General features: G+C 35.2%; 2 protein-coding genes across 7 annotated transcripts in view; one reads left to right on the top strand and one right to left on the bottom strand.

Annotated features, from left to right (window-relative positions):
- Window positions 1-6,450: 6,450 nt before the first annotated feature.
- Window positions 6,451-20,188, bottom strand: part of Flo2 (flotillin-2) — a 315,478-nt gene continuing 301,740 nt past the window's right edge. For all 6 annotated transcript variants that reach the window (XM_014234677.3, XM_014234675.3, XM_014234679.3 and 3 more), the window contains 3 exons: window positions 13,123-13,690; window positions 12,875-13,058; window positions 6,451-10,960 (listed from right to left, as the gene is read on the bottom strand). In XM_014234677.3, coding sequence (XP_014090152.1) covers window positions 10,781-10,960; window positions 12,875-13,058; window positions 13,123-13,690 — 932 coding nt within the window. In that variant the 3' untranslated portion in view covers window positions 6,451-10,780. The remainder of the gene's footprint in view (window positions 10,961-12,874; window positions 13,059-13,122; window positions 13,691-20,188) is intronic.
- On the top strand, window positions 17,939-19,322 carry LOC138857294 (keratin, type I cytoskeletal 13-like). Its single transcript, XM_070109628.1, has 3 exons — window positions 17,939-18,155; window positions 18,215-18,586; window positions 18,646-19,322. The coding sequence occupies exons 1-3, from the start codon at window positions 18,122-18,124 to the stop codon at window positions 19,320-19,322; spliced, it is 1,083 nt and encodes a 360-aa protein (XP_069965729.1). The 5' UTR covers window positions 17,939-18,121.

Below are 20,188 nucleotides of genomic sequence, written 5' to 3'. Positions count from 1 at the left end.
GATTACTATGAGGTGATACAAACAACCGCTGGGTGAACTAAACCATTATACTCTGTTGTTGTTGTTGTAACAGTTATCTAGTCCGCGCTTGGTTGATAAGTTATATTTTGGTTGTCGTCGAGGTCATCTAACGGGAGGCCCAAGAAACAGGCTGTTTCGGCAGGGGTATCATAGAGAAAAGGGTGTTAGATGAGTTGGGTTTGTTGGGCATGCAAAGAGGTGGTTAATATCATGCGGAGACTCATTTCACGTAGGACATATGTTTGGAATGTCATGGTCTATTCTGGATAAGTAGGAGTTTAACCTGATACAATAACCAGAACGAAGTTGCGCGAGGGTCACTCTGGTTTGGCGAGGCAACTCGAGCTCTATGTCTGCTATGGGTGGTGGTTTGACTCCTAGTACGCCATTTACTGAGAGGGAGTCGATGAAGGTGTTAATGGCTCCACTGTGAATGACGGTCAGTGCTTGTCTGTAGTTCGTTGCGTCCGAAGTCCGGTCGGCGTACTATCTGATGTCGTCGACATAATCAAGCAAGGACCGCTTGATGTTCCTAGGAGGCGCTTCCGCTTTAAGCAGACGGTTGCAGAAACTGCTTGGAGAGGAGCTCATTATGTTCCTTAACCGGAAGCATAAGGGCCTCACTGACATTAAGAGGCATCCCGTGATAGTCCAGAGTGCAGTGTTTTGACAAGTCTGAAGCTTCTTCGTCTGCGTTGCACTACATCCAGGCGACCATATTGGTGATGCATAGTTTAGGACCGGCCGGCCGATTGCCTTGTATGTTGCCAACAACGTTTCTTTGTCTTTTCCCCAAGAGCAGCCGGCAAGCGATTTGTTGATTTTGTTGCAGCTCTGTACTTTGGCAGTTATCGCAGTCTTTGAGGAGTGAAGGAGCACAGACTGTCTTATGTAACGCCTAAAATTTTAGGGTTATGGACTGTCGGAATTTTTATGCCATCGACTAAAATGTTCAGATCAAGTCTGTACTCCCTCGTCCAGTTTGTGAAAATGGTCGCAGTGGATTTAGAGGGGAGACTGTCAGACTCCTTGCAGAGAGGACGTGAGAAAGGTCGGAGAGGAAGCTGTTTACTTTCGAGCGCATGTCATCGATTCCATTGCCGGACGTCAATATCGTGCAGTCATCAGCGTACGAGGTCACGGAAATTCCCTTTGGTGGTTGGGGGAGTTTCGAGATGTAGAAATTAAACAGTAGAGGGGAGAGGACACCACAACGCGGAACTACATGTTTAATTCTTCTAAGTTTGGAGTTTTGCCCTCAAAACAGTACGGATGAATGCCGACCGCTCAGGTAGTTCATAGTCCACCGCTTCAGCCCTGGAGGGAGCATTGATTATTCTAGGTCCTCAAGTAGCGTTGTGTGATTGACTGTGTCAAAAGCTTTTGACAAATCCAACGCTACGAGGATCGGCCTCTCGCAGGGTGGCTTCTCTTTTAGGCCATGAACTATATGGGAGTTTATGACGCTAAGTGCTGTGCACTTTTCGGAAGCCATGCTGATGGTCTGCTAGACTCAGGTGGTGAGTGAATGTCGAGAGTAGCAAGGCCCCTAGTGTGAGAGTTATCGGGCGATAAGACTCCCCTTTGTTGGCGGGTTTCCCAGGTTTCAGTAGTGGGGCCATTCTTCCGACTTTCCACACATTGAGTATTGGGTAAAGAGTGGACATCGACAAGTTGAGGCCCTTGCTTACTCCCGTCCAGAATAGATGTTTTAGCGTCAGCATGCTTATTCCGTCAAGGTCAATGGATTTGACCTTTTTGATGACTCTCTGAACCTCCCCATTGGTGAAAGTCGCAGTCAAAGGGCTAAAATAGCTCGCGCACTTCTTCGGATCCGAGGAGGCATGGCCATCGAATTGAATTTCAATCCGGTCGTCATGTCGCCTCGGATAGACAAGGCCTTGATAGTAGTCCAAAGCTTACTCACACCGGTGAAGAGATTTCAGGACTCAGGTGCTGCATCCATTTTGTCCGCTTATGTTGATTTACCGTTTGCCGAATACCCAAATTGAGATCCCTTATTCGGGGATCACAGGGATCGGCATGGCGTAAGGTGTCACGCTCGTTTGCTAATACAGCTGCTTCGGCTGGGAAATTATAGCGGAGTTCTGCGATTCTTCCAGCCGGTATGAAGCGAGCAGTAGCAGCAGCGATCACCTTGCGGAATTGGCGCTCGTCAACGATGACATTCGTAGGAATGGGTAGTGCGTTGAAGGTACTCTCAGTAAATTTTGTGAAGCCGACCCAGTTAGCTTTATATAGAGTATATTATATTCTGTAGTAACATGTTGCAAAAGTATACACCGCAATACACCATACTATGGTAATTACCACTTTATCCCCTTAAACCTCTTTATCTTTGCTTGTTGAAGATTCCGCGAGGTGCCGTCGATAGCAAACTAATTTCTTGATAAGGTATGCATAACCGATGCAATTCCAATTGAAAATGATTCAAGCCTTCTACTAACTAAGACTGAACGTATTTTCGACCTGAAGAAGCTACTCATAAAATCTATTTGCCATTTGGAATCCCTTTGTTGGAGGATTTAGAATTTAGCACTCTTTGTACGTTTAGTACAAGGGCTGTCCAATAAGTAAAGAGACCAAAATTTTGAAAAATTACAATTTATTATCCACCATAGCCTTCTTTTAGCTCGATCAACTTGACCCAGCGATGATCCAACGTCTTTGTTCCGCTTGTAAAAACGTTTGTTGAAAGATCTGCAAAGTAGTCTTCCGTGGTGGCGATAACCTCCACATTCGACTCAAATTTTTGCCGTGCTTGAGTAACTTTTTTAAGTAAGCAAATAAAAAGAAGACGAACGAGGTTAAACCAGTATAATATAATGGATAGAGTAGCAGTTCGTAGCCTTATTTGGACCATTTGGCTGTGGTGATGGCAGAGGCCCGTCCGTTGTCATGTTGGATGAGCAATTTTTTTTGTCAAATGAGGACGTCGAATCAGCAAGTAAGTACTGAGTTATTGTGAGTATTCCATGCATGGTAAGATCACGTGGTCTTTTGAGATGCCTGCTATCTTAGTTATCTCGCGTTTCTGTAAATGTTTCTTGCGTCAATGGTGCCGTCGCGCGGTCAGGCTACGTACTTGTTGTACCGCCCTCGTTTATATATTGTGTATATATATATATGTATATATATGCTATTGCCTGTTCAGACCCGATAAGTTTAATTAGATTAAGTGGACCATCATCTAACTTCAGAATTTTATACCCTTGCAAGATATTGTTACACAGTATAATAGTTTTGTATACTTAACGGTTAAAACTAATCGATACAGATATAGGGTTATAGATTCATATATAAATGATCAGGATGACGAGACGAGTTGAAATCCGGATGTCTGTCTGTCCGTCTGCCTGTGCAAGCTATAACTTGAGTTATTTTAATGAAACAATTCCTTGGCAAAAATACGACCATAACTAAGCCGCAAATTAAGATATAAAACTGTACTTTGGCACAGGGGATCACAGTAGCAAGAAGCACTTGTGGACTGAGAATTGTACATATTTCCTAAACCAATTAAGGTACAAAAATCCAAATACGTTCTGACAAATTCCTTAAGCACCCCTACCGACACTGGAAATCGGGTGATCACGCTCTACTTCCCATATAACACATCTTTAAATTCCATCTGATTTTTTTACTTTCCAGTGTGCAAATCAAGCACCAATGAATGTAATGGGATAAAACTTTGTTGTACTTTAAGAAAATAATAAAAATTAAGTTACATCAACAAAATAAGTTACATAATTTGCTTGTTGTACTAAGATGTTATTACACATTTTTGGCTTTAATGAAAATGTAACATGCTTACATTTTAGTTCGTTTACATTCATTCGTCAGTTGGTTAGCCATTCTTCGACAAAAGATAAATGTTCCTCTAGTACCCGTGACGGACATTTACTACGACATAATAAGGTTATTCTTATTACCTGTTATATCTGCTGCATATAAGATATGTATTTATTACCTACTTTAACAGTAAATTTTGTTTTGATAAAAGAAGACTCCAATGTTTTGTGCAATTCAAACGGGAATATGGTTTTAATTTCATATAAAAAGCCTTCATGCGACACCTTAAGAAATGCTTGGGATATATTGCTAACGAATGCCTTTCTGATTTCGTTAGTTATGTTATGCTTTTTACTTGCTCTACAGTTTTACACGAAACCCGCATTCGTACGTTGGAATTATATTATTTTCGTGTAGGAAGAAACCTTTGATAGTAACTAATTTTCAAATATTTTAGATACAGGGTAGGAGGCTTATTGGTCTGTAAGAAGACGGCTGTGTTAAGTCTTTCCCTGATGACAGAAAACATGATGATTTGCGACTAGTTCCATGAGTTTAGATAATATCCGAATTTGAAAATTGCATTAAAAAGCAAGAAAGACACTACTACTGCAATATTTGATGATTTCATTAGCATTTTTGGAGTAATTTCATCATGTCCTGTCGACTTTTTTGAATTAATCTCTTTTATGATCATTTTATCGTTAGATTATTGTCTCTGTGTATCCCCAGCCTTTAAAGCCTGAGTTGGAGTAGCTTCCACGGCTCACAGTGTTGCTTTGCAAAATGCAAAATGCAATCTTACTGTACATAAGACTTCCTAGTAAACTACGTATGTTTAAATTTTTTTACGCAAAAAATTAGCTGTAAATTGTTTATAAAAAAGTTTAAACAATAAAAGAGTCCTACTTAGACACTACTAATCAAGCCATCTTGTGGCTAATAAGTCCGCAATAGATGGTCCACACGTGGGCACTTGAAGCTCAACCCGGCAAAATGATCTTAAGTCTGCATCAGCCAAATGGTATTCATATGCAGAAAACAACCACCTTTTACTCGCAAACATTCACTCACCATAAAGCTGAGCTCATGACTAATAAAAAGCATTTTATCGAAAACTATTTCTCCGTCCACTTGTAAATATCTCTTATTATGTTTAGCAGTCTCTAGCAGTGACAAGTAGTTCATACCACCACTCCTTACGGCAAAGTAATCACATCGAATTCCAAATTATCCGTATCTTTCCAAGCCAGCTGAAAATCAGGGCATGGAACAGTTTCAATAAAAAGCTTCATAAAATCCAATTATTATTCCACAACTAATAGATTGATAACATGGGAACCTTCGAAATTGACGTCATACGAGTATGTGGCAACATTTATAATCCTAGAATTATCGTGTCTCTACGTTGTTTGGTTTGGAACACGAAACACAGACAATGAGGGATTACTGAATGTATACATTGTGAGTTCTGTTGACTGATGGAGCTCTTTGGCTATAACGGTGCATTTTGCGAATTCACATATGATAATGCTAACAGAAATGGACTTTAAATAATACATTACCAGAAGAGCACGTTTGAATTCAAATTTAAAAATGAACAAGTAAGGAAGGGCTAAGGGCAATACACAAAAGTACAGTTCGAGTTTAACCGAACATTTCATACTTTTGCAACTTGCCAGGATCAAACCCAGTGACATACCTTCATAAGGTTTGTTAGAACAACGAAAATCAATATATGTAGTATATGGTAGTTGGCGAAATTTGTGGACCATTTTCATATATTTTCCCTATTCAACTCTAGTATATCCAATATTATACGTTCAGTCAATTTTGGTAAGGTACCATACTTATTAGCCGATATATGCGATATAAAGTCAGCCGGTAATTCGAAAACATTTCTATTAGGTATATCGGGGCTAACGGAATTATTGATCCAATACAACCCATTTTTGATATACAGACATATTTTTATCAGAAAAGGATTTTCTTCGTAATTCTATTGTATGTATGTCTCACAGATTGACCGATATTTTCGATAAAATGTTCGCTGTAACTGGGGTCCACACATTCTTTATCTGGGGTTAGAATAGTTTTAGTCTAATTGGACAATTTTTGGTAATAAGGTGCCGCACCTCAAAGGCACTATTCGTGCAAAGTTTTTGCCCGATACATTCGTTGGTGTTTGATTCGCATACTGGGAAGTGAAAGAATCAGATAAAATGTAAAATTGTGTTTTATGGGAAGTAGGCGGGGTTGCAGTCCGATTTCGCCCATTTTTGCACTGTGACATAGACATAGGAATGTGAAGATAATTGTATTATTATCAGAAAAGAATTTTCTTCGTAATTCATTCCGACAAATAAGCAGCTTTTTAGTGGGGAAAGGACAAGTGCAAAATTTCAGTTCGATAACTTAAAAACTGAGGGACTAGTTCGTATATATACAGATACACAGACGGACAGACAGACGGACATGGCTAAATCAACTCAGCACATCATGCTGATCATTTATGCATATTTTTTATAGGGTTTCGGACGTTTCCTTCTGGGTGTTACAAACTTCGTGACAAACTTAATATACCCTGTTCAAGATATAATAAAATATTAAATCAAATTTTATTATCAATACACAAAAGTACATTTTATTTAAATCTTCATTCAAGGTGTATGGATTTTACAAAATATTATATTACAATCTTAATTCCTTTTATGTATATTTTAGCCATTTTGTTCTTTTACAAATGAGCTAATGCTTTATAAATATACATACATATGTATGTATAAGTAAATATATTGTGTTTCTGATTGAACATTATAGAGCGTGTGTGTTGCAACATCTTTTACATGAATTTGAAAATGCTTCGCAGCATTTGTGTGGCTTTTACATGGCGTGACATTATAACTGTAAAGCACTTTACTTATTATTTCCGTTGAAGTTAAGTTGAAATGTAAAGTTAATTTATCATCGTTTTAATTTGCAATTTCTTTGAAGTAAATAAATTTCCAAAAAGTAAATGCTTAAAAATATCAATAGTTTATCAGATATACAATTTATATGCTTTAAAATTGTTGTTGTATTGTTCGTTAGGCTTGTATACACATATACACTCAATACGATTTTGTGTTTGATTGATTGATATACAGTATAATAATTAAAAAAAAAATTTTAGTAATTTCGATAAAATACAGTTAAGATATATTTTTAATATATTTATATACAATGTATATAGTATGTATATATATTTTATATATCTATATTGCAATAAACCAGGGTATGTACTGTATGTTTATATACTCGTGTTATTGTGTTTGTAAACTCAAATGAGCAAATGAAAAGAAGAAGAATATGCCTAATAAATATGTATATAGGTTTTAAATTATTACTTAATAATATATATGAAACAAACAAACGTTAATAAGAATAACAAAAATTAACAGTACATATTTATATTTTTTTATTTATAGAAATCAACAATTGTTATAAAACTCCAAGACTCGATTTGATATGACAAATGATATTTTATTTATTTTCAACTAAATGTATTGTGAAATAATTTTATAAAAACTAATTTACGAAACGAGATGTCAAACACACATACATATATAAAACTCTTACTTAAACGATTACGTGACTGTGGAAATTTGGCAAAACAACTTCACTTGAGGAAGTCTTTTTCTCAACTTTTATATTGAATTATTTTAATAATTTTTTATTTATCAATGAAAGTTTAAATTAAATGTACTGAAATGGGAAACATGCTAAAGTTAAATAAGTTGTTTGGTCAAAAATCATCAACAGACTGTACGATAATAGCATGTAAAGAAATTTATAGGTTAAAAAAATTGCGTAAAGCATTTAAAACAGTACTTTCCAATTATGGCACATACATATAAAGACCGGTAACTACTTAAGGGTTTCCAAAAGTTTTTGAAGAATCAATTTCCATATATATAATTGTTATTAAAGGCTGTGATATGAAGGTCGTAACATAAATTCTTTTCTTTTTTTAGGGTTTAAATAATAGGGGTATTCACACCAGCTTTATTAATTCGTTACGGTATTCGGTAGTTTTTGACGAGCATTTTGTTTTTGTAAAACTAACGGATTATCGTTCTACCGAGTAAGCTTGATAATTTTTTCTTTACTTGGTAACATCAAATCAGTTATTTGCTTTGCGTCGTAGCCTAAAAAGTTTATTTGATTCATTGCGAAAAAATACATTTTCTGCTCGCTACAAAATAGTTTTAGACATATTTTTTAAAAGTAAGTATTTAATAAATTTGAATTAGCTGTTTTGTAATAAAATATACCACACTACTGAGATAAGAGTTAAATGTTTTAACGAAGTATTAACTAACGAATTAACAGATTAACATATTCAGTCTTAATACCCCTAATATTTTTAGTTTTAAATGTTGAGAGTAAAGAAATGATGTAAATGCATTCTGTATGTAGGAAAATTGTTGTAGTTCTTTAAGTTTAAGATTAATAGCAGAAAGAAATTGGTCGATAACGTAACCGAGTGTTAATATACTTACATATAGTAAGTGGAACACATTTCTCTATATTTGAAAAACAATGTTTTAATTACTTTATTTGAACTAAACATAGTTTGTTAATTTCAATTCAAAACTCGCAAACAATGTACAGTTAGTTTTCTCCACTTTATTGAACCTTGATTAAAATATTTGGACTTTTATTTGAACTTCATAATAAAAGAAAACGTAAATATGTCTTTTAGGTTACTTCGCTTATTAGTTAAAACCATATGTCAACGAAGAGGAAAATATAATATTTTTCTACATTTTTATTTGCATGGCGCATTGAACTGCCAGTGTCAGCTCACTTAATTTTTTCCAAACGAATGGGCTCCATGATTCAATTACATAGGTTGTGTCGATAGCTCAAAAACAACAATTTTTCAAAAGTATGTGGATCCATAGTGTCAAAATCAGTCGATTTGCTTAGTATTGTCTTGATTTTATGATTCCAAAATACATCTTTCAAATATTTCAACCAATGAAAGTGCGTTTTTTGAGTGATAACACATATGTAGATTGTAAATCGCACAAAATCATTAAATTGTAAACAGAAAAATCATGAGAAACACAAAACAACAGTTTTTTTGACATTTTGAATATAAACACTATAAATTTGTGCTGAGCGTTTAAATGTCAAACTGACAACTTTTTGTTGTCAAACTATCAACTTGTAGAACACCAAAATACAGTTTGATTGATTATTTTTGTTCTATTGATATCAACTGTACAAAATACCATCTAAAATGTATTAATATAAGCACATATACATAATTTGCTTTTAATTTGATTTATTGTTCAATTAACCACTATTTCTTGTTACTAAATGGACATATACCTATTGTCCAGTCTTTGGCGTCCAATTCGGTGGAGAAGTCTGATAGTCTACAGAATTATCTTTGTAATTGAATGTTTACGAGTTTCTGAAGTTGAGTTATCGATTTCCTTACTTAAGTTAAAGTAGGGTAAACTTTAAAAGAAAGCATAACATATTGAATTTTTTTTAAATAAATTGCATACATACCTAGGTATGTAAAGTATATAGTTAAAATAAAAGTGATGGTTTAAAACGCATATTCATTGCAGAACTGTTTCTTTCCGTTTTCTTTCCAAATGTATATTTGATATAATTGCTATAAACGTATGCTTCGAATGCACTTTCAGAAGACTACGTACTGTATCTGCAATGTATATGTATATAAAATACAAGCTAAACACCTGCTCATACAACAGCTTTTTTATTTATTATTCTTATTATATTATATTTTTTATTTAATTGTAAATTTTAAATTTAAAAAAAAGTTAACTACCAGTGTTTTTATAATATATTTACTTCATATTTTTCGTACATATGGTAATGTCAATAGAGAAAATGTAAATAATTTTGAAAATAACAGGAGTTAATTACCCAGAATGCTACAACAAAACTTGCCTAAGTTGATGTTATACTATATGTATAACTTTTCTTCTAACTTTTGCTAAGTCAAACACTTCTTTCATTTCTGTTAATTCAAAAGTTGCACATACAAAACTAAATTACAAAGTGTACGTTGTTAACTTTAAATACTTTTAATTGAGAAAGTCGCTTTACATATGTATATTATGTTCATATTTCTGTTGATTGGGAAACACTGAGACAGTAATATAGTTCTTTTACAATGCATTTATGTGGGTATGAAACGGAAGAGAGTTATATAGATATTTTGCTTTTTTTGCCAGTCAGTTTGTAAAAACTACTTTTAATTTATTTAGTTTCCTTTTATTACTCAGTACTGTAGTTATTAAGGAAATTTGCAAACATTTGAAGAATCTTTAATGTATTGTAGTTACGTTTGTGCCTAAAACGTTTTTTTTTTTAATAATTTGAATTTTTTCAAATGTACATATGTACATATAAAGATACTATGTAAGATTGTATATGCTTGCTTGTATAAAAGTGTGTTGTACATTTATATTAAGGAGGCGAGTATATTTGATTACTAATTCAATGCAAAATAGACGCTTAAGCCAGAGTTTGTTTTTAGTTTTGAGTTTGTTATTTAATTTTTCGTCCAATTTTTTATTTTTCCTTTCATTTTTAATAATTATGTTTTCTTATACTGAACAGTTACTTTGCTTTATTGATTTCTGAACATCGAGTTAGCTTTCCTATTGTTTTTTTGAGATTGTGTTTGTATAATCTTTATTTTATGTCATAATTCGTTTATGTTCAGCACTTTCTTCTTCTCCATTTTTCTTCATAATGTTTTCCATTTATTTTTTTATCATAATATTTATTTCTTTTGTTTCGCGTCTCAATTATCATTTTCAACTTGTCGTTCCATTTATCGTTTTAATCTTTATGTCATCAACATCATCGTTCGGGCATCTTGTGGTGTTTGCATGCTTGAGTGCTGCATTGAATTTCACGCTTTGGCTCCGGGTATTTTCGACAATACTTTCGACAAATCAACGCCGGTGAGCGCATTGATGGACGGTGGCAATTGTGCTACTAGGCGTGTAACATCGTTGGTTATGTTATCATTGCCGCCAATGAGTACGATCTCATCGGTCTTGGCGAGTGGTGCAGCTACTTCGGCAGCGATCTAGTAAAAAACAAAAAAAATGTTAACTTTGGTTGCATAGAAGTTATAATACTCGTCAGAAATAAAAAAGTTTCCATACAAAAACTTGATTTTTGCCGTTCAGTTTGTATGGCTGCTACATGCTGTAGTTGTCCGATCTGAACAATTTCTGCGGAGATTGTAGCAATGCCTTTAATAATCTACGCCAAATTTTGTGACGATACCTTGTTAAATGGAAAAGCTTTCCATATAAGAATTTAATTTTGATCGTTCAATTTATATGGCAGATATATACGAGCACAAGCTATAGTAGACCGATCAAAACATTTTTTCAGATATTATACCGTTGGCTGAGACAATAGTCCGTGCCAAATTTTGTGAAGATTTTTATTAAATAAAAAAGTTTTCCATACAAGAATTTAATTTTGATTGTTCAATTTGTATGACAGATATATGCTATAGTGGTCCGATATCGGTGGTTCCGACAAATAAGTAGTTCCTTAGGGAGAAAAGGCCGAGTACAAAATCTCATTCAAAAGCGAACTAGTTTACGTAAATACAGACAGGCAGACGGTGTTCAGAGTAAAAATTTAAAATTTAATTTTAAGATGGAAAATTAGAGCTAGGAAAGTTACGAAAATTGAACAATATGTATATTTGTAAAACAAAACTCAGGTTTATAAACAATTTTGGCATATATCAGAATCTAGGTTGCGCTAAATTAAAAATTGAGAACCGCTGATGTTCTCTTTCGGACGCTAAAATATGGTTGCCGAAGAGTAAGTGAACAGTAATCACCGCATGTATTCTCTCTCTGCTTGAATATACCTTTTGATGGTTATAAACAAAGTAGATATGATCAGAGACCATCAGTAATAACGTTGATTCTAGATGTCAAAACTGGTTTATAACTAAAAGCGGGTAGGGTCACATATTTTGAATTGGCGCTAGTTTTAAGGATTTAATCGTTGCATTGTTTAAAAAAATTAGACCCAGTAGTTTAAACTATATTAAATATGTTTTAAATAAACATCAAATACCTTATTTAACTGAAGTATCTCAGTAGCATTTTTTTTAGAAAACTTCTTCACACAAAAACACCACTGAGAAAAATTTTGTTAAGAATACCTCGTCCAATACTGTTATTTGTTACCGGTAAGATGGTTATCAATGGTAGTAATTTACATCCTCAGATCGGGTCAACGAAAAAAGATCGTTGATGAGCAAATTTTACTCGGAACGTTCTAAAAATAAATTCATCCTTATTGTAAACTTCGTGTGAATAAATCATTTCCATGTATTTTTATTTTCACGCGAACAAAAATTCGAATCGAATTTCGTGTGAAGTGTTTGATTTTTGATTATGCTATTGAGAACTTCGGCAAAATGTCACATACATACATACATAAGTTTAGTTTGATTAAGTGGCATAAATTATGCAGATAACAATTTTCGGATATATTGGTATATTTAAATGAATAATGGATTTAAGAAAAACTTCTTGAATGCCCCCACATTGATTAGTAACTTTAAAATCGATGACTTTCCAAAGGCCACTGTTCAGTCAATACAATTATGGCAACGTTTAATCCCTTTGTATATCCCTAGTCAATTCTTGACTCTCGGGGAGAGACAAATCTGTCTAATAAGTTGCCTGTGCGATAATTTTTGCTTCCGTCTCATAGAAAAGCATTTTTTTACCTATAGATCACGTTCCTTTTGTTAAAACTTCAGTTTTTTTATTGACACGTTTTGTAGCCAAGGCAGAAACCAAAATGTGTATCATCTTTTATCTTTACGGCAATAAATCTATTAGCAGCATGTTATAAAGTATCAATCCAAAAATTTCTTTCGATAGTAAAACTAGCACAGAAGGATGAGTCCAGACAAATTTAAATAGATGGTATTTGGAACTAACTCTACAATATTACTCACCTTAGGCAGAGATTCGAGTACAATATTCATGATGGCAGCATCACCATACTGTTTGTAGACATGCGCCTTCATACGCATGCGCTCCGCCTCTGCTTTGCCGACAAGCTCAATGGCGTGAGCTTCGGCTGAACCTATTTTACGTATCTTTTCGGCATCTGCACGTGCCGCCTCGATTGTCTGACACCTGCGAAAGAAGCACGAAGAAAATTTCATTGAAAGAGTTACACTCGGATTAATATGACACTTACTGTTTGCCTTGCGCAATCGTCTGCACACGATGTGACTCCGCTTCGGCTGGCAGTTTAACGGTACCCATTAGTTCGCGCTCTTTGCGCTGCACTTCTTGCGCTTCAATTTCGATTTGCTTGCGACGTTCGACAACTTCGATTTGTATTTCTTCGTTACGTATTCTCTGTCGTATCTTTGCGGCTTGCAATTCGTAGGCCAATTGTGATTCAGCTTTCGCTGTATTGATCTCCTGATCAAAGTTGGCTTTTTGCAACTTATACATACGCGAATTATCCTCGATCTTGGTGTCCGTGGAATATTTCACGTCCATGGCGCTCTTTTCACATTCAGCTTCGCGTATGCCGGCATCACGATTGGCTTCGGCCACACCCGCATCAGCGTCACGTTTTACGCTCGCCGTTTGCGCCTTGCCCAGCGATGCCAAATATTGCACATCATCGTATACGTCCTTGATGGTGAATGAGAGTATTTCAATGCCCATGCGACCGACATCAGGTGCGGCTACCTCGCGTACCAGCGCAGCGAATTGGTCGCGATCTTTGTAAACCTCTTCTACTGTAAGCGTTCCTGTAATTGTAAAAGAAAAATTCAAATTGTTAATAAAAATTTTAAAGAAAGCAGATATTCTGAAATTTCCGGTCGACAGTATTCTTTTTCACTAGAAATCAGTAAAATACTTGTAGTTAATTCTGAAATATTTATGAATAAAATATGAGGTGTGTTCAAAAAACTAAATTTTCGAGGATTTGGAGAGTCCAATTGTAATATTTTTTATTATGTTGATATAGATATCCCTGGAATACGATATTATTTTTAACTGTATTCATTGCTTACTTTAACTGTAGCAGCCGCTGAGGTTAGACGTGTTTTTATGATTGATTGATGATATGATAGCGATTTTCGTTTGTTAAGAGGGTTAAGAGTCTAGAGTCGCAATTAGGCATGAGTTATTGTCTAAGGCAATTAGGCAATCTCCGAAGAAATTGTATACATCGGATGACTATAGCATATAGCTGCCATATGAATTGAACGATCGGAATCAAGTTCTTGTAAGGACCCTTTGTATTTTGTGAAGGGTATAATAGCTTCGGTGCAACCGGAGTTAACGTTTTTTCTTGTTTATTAGTTATTTATTAATATTAAAAGAATACAGGAAAAAACAAAAAAATAACAAGTAAGGGAGAGCTACGTTCGAGTGTAACCGAACATTTCAAACTCTGGCAACCTGCCAGGATCGAAGCTTGTGAAATACCTTATGCACAACGATACATTATTAGAAAAACATACTCTTTCAATTTCATTAAGATAACTCACATATTGACGTATACGTGCGTTATAAAGACAGGAAGTTCGATAGACAGCCGGTAAATGCAGGCTAAGGAATTATTGCCCGATTTAACCTATTTTTGACGTACAGACATACATTCTTCCGAATTTCTAAAATATATCTCACAGATTGATCGATATTTTGAATAAAATGTTCGCAATAAGAACTGGGTGGGGTCCACCTATTCGGTATGCGATGTGAGCAATTTTTGGTCATAAGGTGGCACATCTCAAAGGCACTATTTGTGCAAAATTTTTCTGGATCCATTGATTGGTTCTTGATTTGTATACTGGAAAGTGAAAGAATCGAATGGAATTTAAAATTGAGTTATATGAAAAGTAGGCGTGGTTTTTGTCTGATATTGGCAATTTTTGCACTGTAATGTAGAAATATCAAAATAATGTTACGTACGAATTTGGTTTAAATCGGTAGAGTAGGTCCCGGGATACGTGATATCACCTAAATATCAGCGGTGCCACGCCACGCCCTCTCATACCATTTCGAGTGTAAACTTTTTTGTCTTATTGTGGAACTTAGTTATGGAAATTTATTGTTCTTCGATAAATGGTGTTTTGTGTGCGTGGCAATGGTCTGATTCCGCCTATCTGCTATACCAACACTAATTGGGTGTCAAGGAACATGTGTACCAATTTTCATTGTGATAACTCAAATTTTACTCAAGTTATCGCTTGCAGTGACGGACAGTCACACGGAGTTTAACTCGTCTCGTCATCCTGATAATTTATACAAGTATATAGGTTGGTTTCAAAATTTCCGCGCTCGAAATGAAAAAATTGTGTTTTTGGTACGAAATATATTTTTTTATTCAATATAATCTCCATAAACTTCAATACACCTATTCCAATGATCAAGTAATTCATACTTTTATTTGTTGAATTTTGTCACTGTTAAAACACCTTTGTGAGCAGGTACACCTTTGTTTTTTGTGCTGCAAACCAGGTCTTTTCTCACGAATTTTTTCATCGTGCTGATTCAAAAAGCTGCAATAATATTCAGAGTTGATAATTTTACGTTTCTGCAGATAATCAATCAACATCCCAAAAAACGAATGTCATAACCTTCTTTGCTGATCATTGTGACTTCATCTGATTTGGAGCGGAACAACTGAGCTGAGAAATTAATTTTCGATCCTGTTTTTGTTGAATTGTTGACGTGTGCAGCATTAACTTTCCAAACATCTTTTTTATATGTAATTCTCCATGTACAATATGAAATCCTCGTTCATCTGAGGTGCCTATGGCATTAGCAATTTCCCGCTTAGTTAAACTTGGATCTTCGTCGGTTTGGATCTTGGATCGGTTTTTGGTCGTCCTTCGGGTGGACCGTCTTATATATATAAGCCTAGGATGACCACGTTTAAATTCACCAGCTCAAAATTCCACGGTGCGTTTTGAAGGTGAGATTTCCTTATGCACTTTCAACAATTGTTTATAAATTTCCTTTGCTTTTAAACCTTTCAAAACCAAGAATCTAATCACTACGCGATATTAAATTTTTCCCATTTTAAAAAAATATTCTGACACGTCAACTTCAAATAGCTTGTAAACAAAGAATTAATTGACAGAATGACTTGTAACTTGGAATGTGTTCTCACGACAGATGTATCAACTTGAGAAAAAATAGTAGTAGTACTAATTCTTTCTGAAAATAGAAACTTTTCAACCAACCTATCTATCTATCTCGATTAGTTTTAGGTGATAAAAACAACCGTTTGGTGAAAAAACTATTATACACTGTAGCAACATGTTGAAAGGGTATAAAAAGAGTTAAAAATTTCAAAAAATTAGCAGCTGATAAAGTGGGGGGTCTCAAAAAATTGGCACGTATTCAACTCACCTAGCAATCTAAAACAAAAAATTATTAATCTAAAAATATCTGGAACTACGGAAAAGTTGAGAAAATTTTATCAATAAATAGCGACTGCTTGAAAAAAAAAAACAGAAACCTCTTTTTTTGACAGTTTCGAATTTTTTAAAAACAGTAAAAATTTAAATTTGGGAATTTGGATAATTCCAGATATAGGCAAGTCTGTAAAGAATACTCTCTAAAAATTTTTGGTAAATCAGTCCAGTAAAACCTGAAAAACAGGGGATATCGTTTTGATAAAAATAGTTTCGAGAAAAACGCGTTTAAAGTTTCAGTTCCGGCCGAACCAGTTTGGATGCCGGAAAATACCTACATATATCTCCGAAAATAATTTGAATTTTGAAAAATCCTCTTGTAGACATATTCTTGAATGATCATAACAAATACACAAAAAATCGATTTTTTTTTATTTATTGACTAGAATACTCCCCGTCAGCGCATCGCTGAAAGAGTTAAAGGCTATCTCAAAAATCGAGTGTCTCGACGATTGAAAGAAGAGCTGGTATAAGTGCATAATATAGAATGGCGACTACCAGCGCTTAGAAGGCACAAAACTAATGTAAATAAATTAATAAATTATTTTTTATTAAACGAAAAGTTCCGTTATTTTTTGAACACCTCGTATCATTGAAGCAACTCTTTGAAAACTCTAAACAAAAGAAATTCTAACTTAATTTGTTTCTACTTGTATTATATCAAAAATAAACGTAACAAAATATGAATGTACATATTATTTGTTTAATTTTTCATCTCGCATTTTTCTGACATCAGTTTCGCAAACATTACTACAACTTTCAAAAACTTAAAATGTGCACAAATATAGGTGTTCGAAAAAAAAGTATTAAATTTGAGAGAGGTATCAAAGTAAATTCAAATCATTTACATATGTTCAGCATACTTTTACAAATTACCATTGACTTACACCCGATTATTTACTTAAAATCGTGGAGATTGAAATCAAAAATTGAACATGTTCATTGAGCATCTAAGCCATTGGACTCCGTAATTTTTTAGCGGACACAGGTTAATGGATGATGTTGATATGAAAAACAAAGCAGAAAACGAACGTTCACGGCGTGACGATATAAGGTCACATATGATAAAAAAGAAGTGGCGCCAAACAAGATTGAAAGCAAGGTCTTCGTAAGACACAATTTTCGAAAATATTTTAAAACACTAAACGGCTAAAATGAGCAAGCTAAAATGTTGCTCATTACATTAGTTTATCTGACCCCCAAAAATATATTCCTATTAACTAACTGCTTGTCCATATTTATGTATGCTACTTATTGCTTTGTGTATCAATTGAATGTATTTATGCTTCTCTCACTAACGGAAGATCGCTTCAGTATTCATATTGTTCTTTGGCGCTTTGTTGTACCAGTAATGAAGTAAATGATCATTATAGAACGGTTGGTGGCATCGATCGATAGGCCGTACATCTCAGCGTGTGTAACTTTTTAAATAAAAAAACGGATTGAGTGCGTTTAATGTAACGGTTTTCAGCGACAAGTTCTCAAAGACTGAATATTTTAGTGCATTTGATTGTTAAAAGTTCTGAATGAATCGTAAAAACATATTTCTTTACAATCAGCTTATTCAATGGCTTTTAAAATTTACTTTTTATGTGCAGTAACGGACTGGCTTTATTATACGGTAAAATTCACTTCCAGCACCTGTGTATAAATAGTGAACGAATGTAGTTTGTCTCTCATAGTCAACTGGAACTTTATCGTGATAACATCTCTTTTGTAATTTTATTTGGAAAAAATATAAAGTCTCGAATGAAGTGCAGTGGCGTTTTGGCTACAATTTTCAGTACGTGACATCTTAAAAACAAAACTAACATCTTTTGTTGATTATCAAATTCGTTGCAGTCTCCGTGTGGTCGGGCACTAGAGCATCGCTGATGAAATGTGCCTGTGAACCCGGAGCGCCAGGACCAATGGGTCCGCCTGGTCCCAGAGGAGAGCCTGGCTACGCTTTGCCATCATATTATACCCATGCACGCGGCCCTCCTGGACCGCCAGGACCACCTGGCATATGCGGCTGTCCTTTTTTCCCACAAAATTTTGGTGGAGGTTTCGGTTTTGTTGGAGCAGGTGGTGGAGGAAGCGGAGGAGGTGGCGGTGGCGGTGGTGGTGGTGTTCTTGGTAATGTTACCGGAGGAGTTGGAGGTGGAACCGGCGCAGGTATAGGAGGAGGTGGTGGCGGTGGAGGAGCGTTTGGAGGAGCGTTTGGAGGAGGCGGTAAATAATTATTTTAGCGTTTGCTATTTATTCAACCATTAACTTTATATTCGAATCAGGTGGCGGCGGCGGAGGTTTTCGCATTTTTCAGGGCGATTTACAAGATCTGCAAGGGTTAGTGGCGGAAAATCTGATTTTGGTGACTACACCGAATCCTGAACCAATCAATCCCAATAGACTGTCAAGCCTTTTATCAACTACTTCTCGGCCAATTCCGAATGGCGTGAATAGCGTTCAGTACCCACCGAATACATTAATTGTCATTGGTGCGAATGGTGAACTTATACCGGTGAATAGTGTGCGGGGCGGCATAAATGTTTCGCCAACACCCAGCGCAGCTCCATTTTCTCCATTTAACACAGGCTTTCAATCGCCTACTACGCAATCGTTGCCATTGACTTCTGGTGGTCTATATTCAACTGTGTCACGTCCTTTGAATTCCATGAATCTAGGTTCCACAGATTTTGCGCAATATCGCCGTCAAGTACTGCTGGGTGAGGCAAAGCGCAATGAATCAATTCAATCCTCCACAGCTAGTACGGTTGCCGATGCTGTAGCAGAGGACAAAAATAGGAACGAGGGGTTTCAGTCTCAAGAAAATTCCCAGCCTAATACGAACCAAGCTGCAGACAGCGTGGAAGACTTCCAGCGAGCGGTGGAAGAACTACGTAAACGGTTCACACACTTGAATAAGCCCAGGAATGGACCAGGACAACAAATTGCCATTTTATTGTAATGAATATAAATATGTTTTAATACGGTGAAGGTTCCTTTTAATATAGAACTTAAATATAAGCAAACACAAAATGCCGGTATTTAATGTAATATACAATTATGAAACTGTAATTTGGTACAGGGGATTGCAGTAGCAAGGGAGAACTGTGGGATACAATTTTTGAAAAAATAATAGGTTTAATGTTCAGTGATGTGCGATAAAATAAAGCCACACAATCGCTGACGATGGTACTTCATTTAAAAGTTTTTTGTGAACCTAATATTCTATGAACTAACGGTAGATAAATAATAGCATCGTCTTTGAATATTATTCAAGTATTTCTGAATTCAATTGCGAGTGCATTGTTCGCAAATCAGTGAAAGACTGGACTGAATTGACTGTGCAATGACGTGTGCGTTAAAATAGAGCCAAACGATAAAATTAAACATTTTGCGAAGCGAAAAAACTTTATTTGATACAATTTTCAACAAAACGTGAGCAAAGGGTTTTAATTTTATACAGTTAATGTAAATTTTGTTGTTTCATATAAATTTGGTATAAAAATGGGAAGAGCCAAGCACTGCTGTTCTGAATGCCGAAAACTGATAAAAATTTTGAGTTTACAATCAAAAAGCCAAAAGGAAATAGCTCGAATGGTTGGCTGCTAAACAAAAATGGTTGCAAATACAAGAAATTATAAAGAAAAACTAGAAAATAGAGGTAAAAAGTCCAAAATCAGTGCGGTTTTTCAAAGGCGAATCCTGAGTCTAGAGTCTTCCGCCCTTAAGAAGCATATTCTTTGAAACTGAATGCTTTAACCATTCGAAAGTTATAAATCAAAAACAATTTGAAAGCTAAAGTTGTTCGGAAGGTACCGTTTCTGACCA

The sequence above is a fragment of the Bactrocera oleae genome, chromosome 5, assembly GCF_042242935.1.
Source record: "Bactrocera oleae isolate idBacOlea1 chromosome 5, idBacOlea1, whole genome shotgun sequence".
Classification (NCBI taxonomy): Eukaryota; Metazoa; Arthropoda; class Insecta; order Diptera; family Tephritidae; genus Bactrocera; species Bactrocera oleae.
Note: the sequence above shows the minus strand (reverse complement) of the source record. Positions and strands in the feature narration are given on the sequence as shown.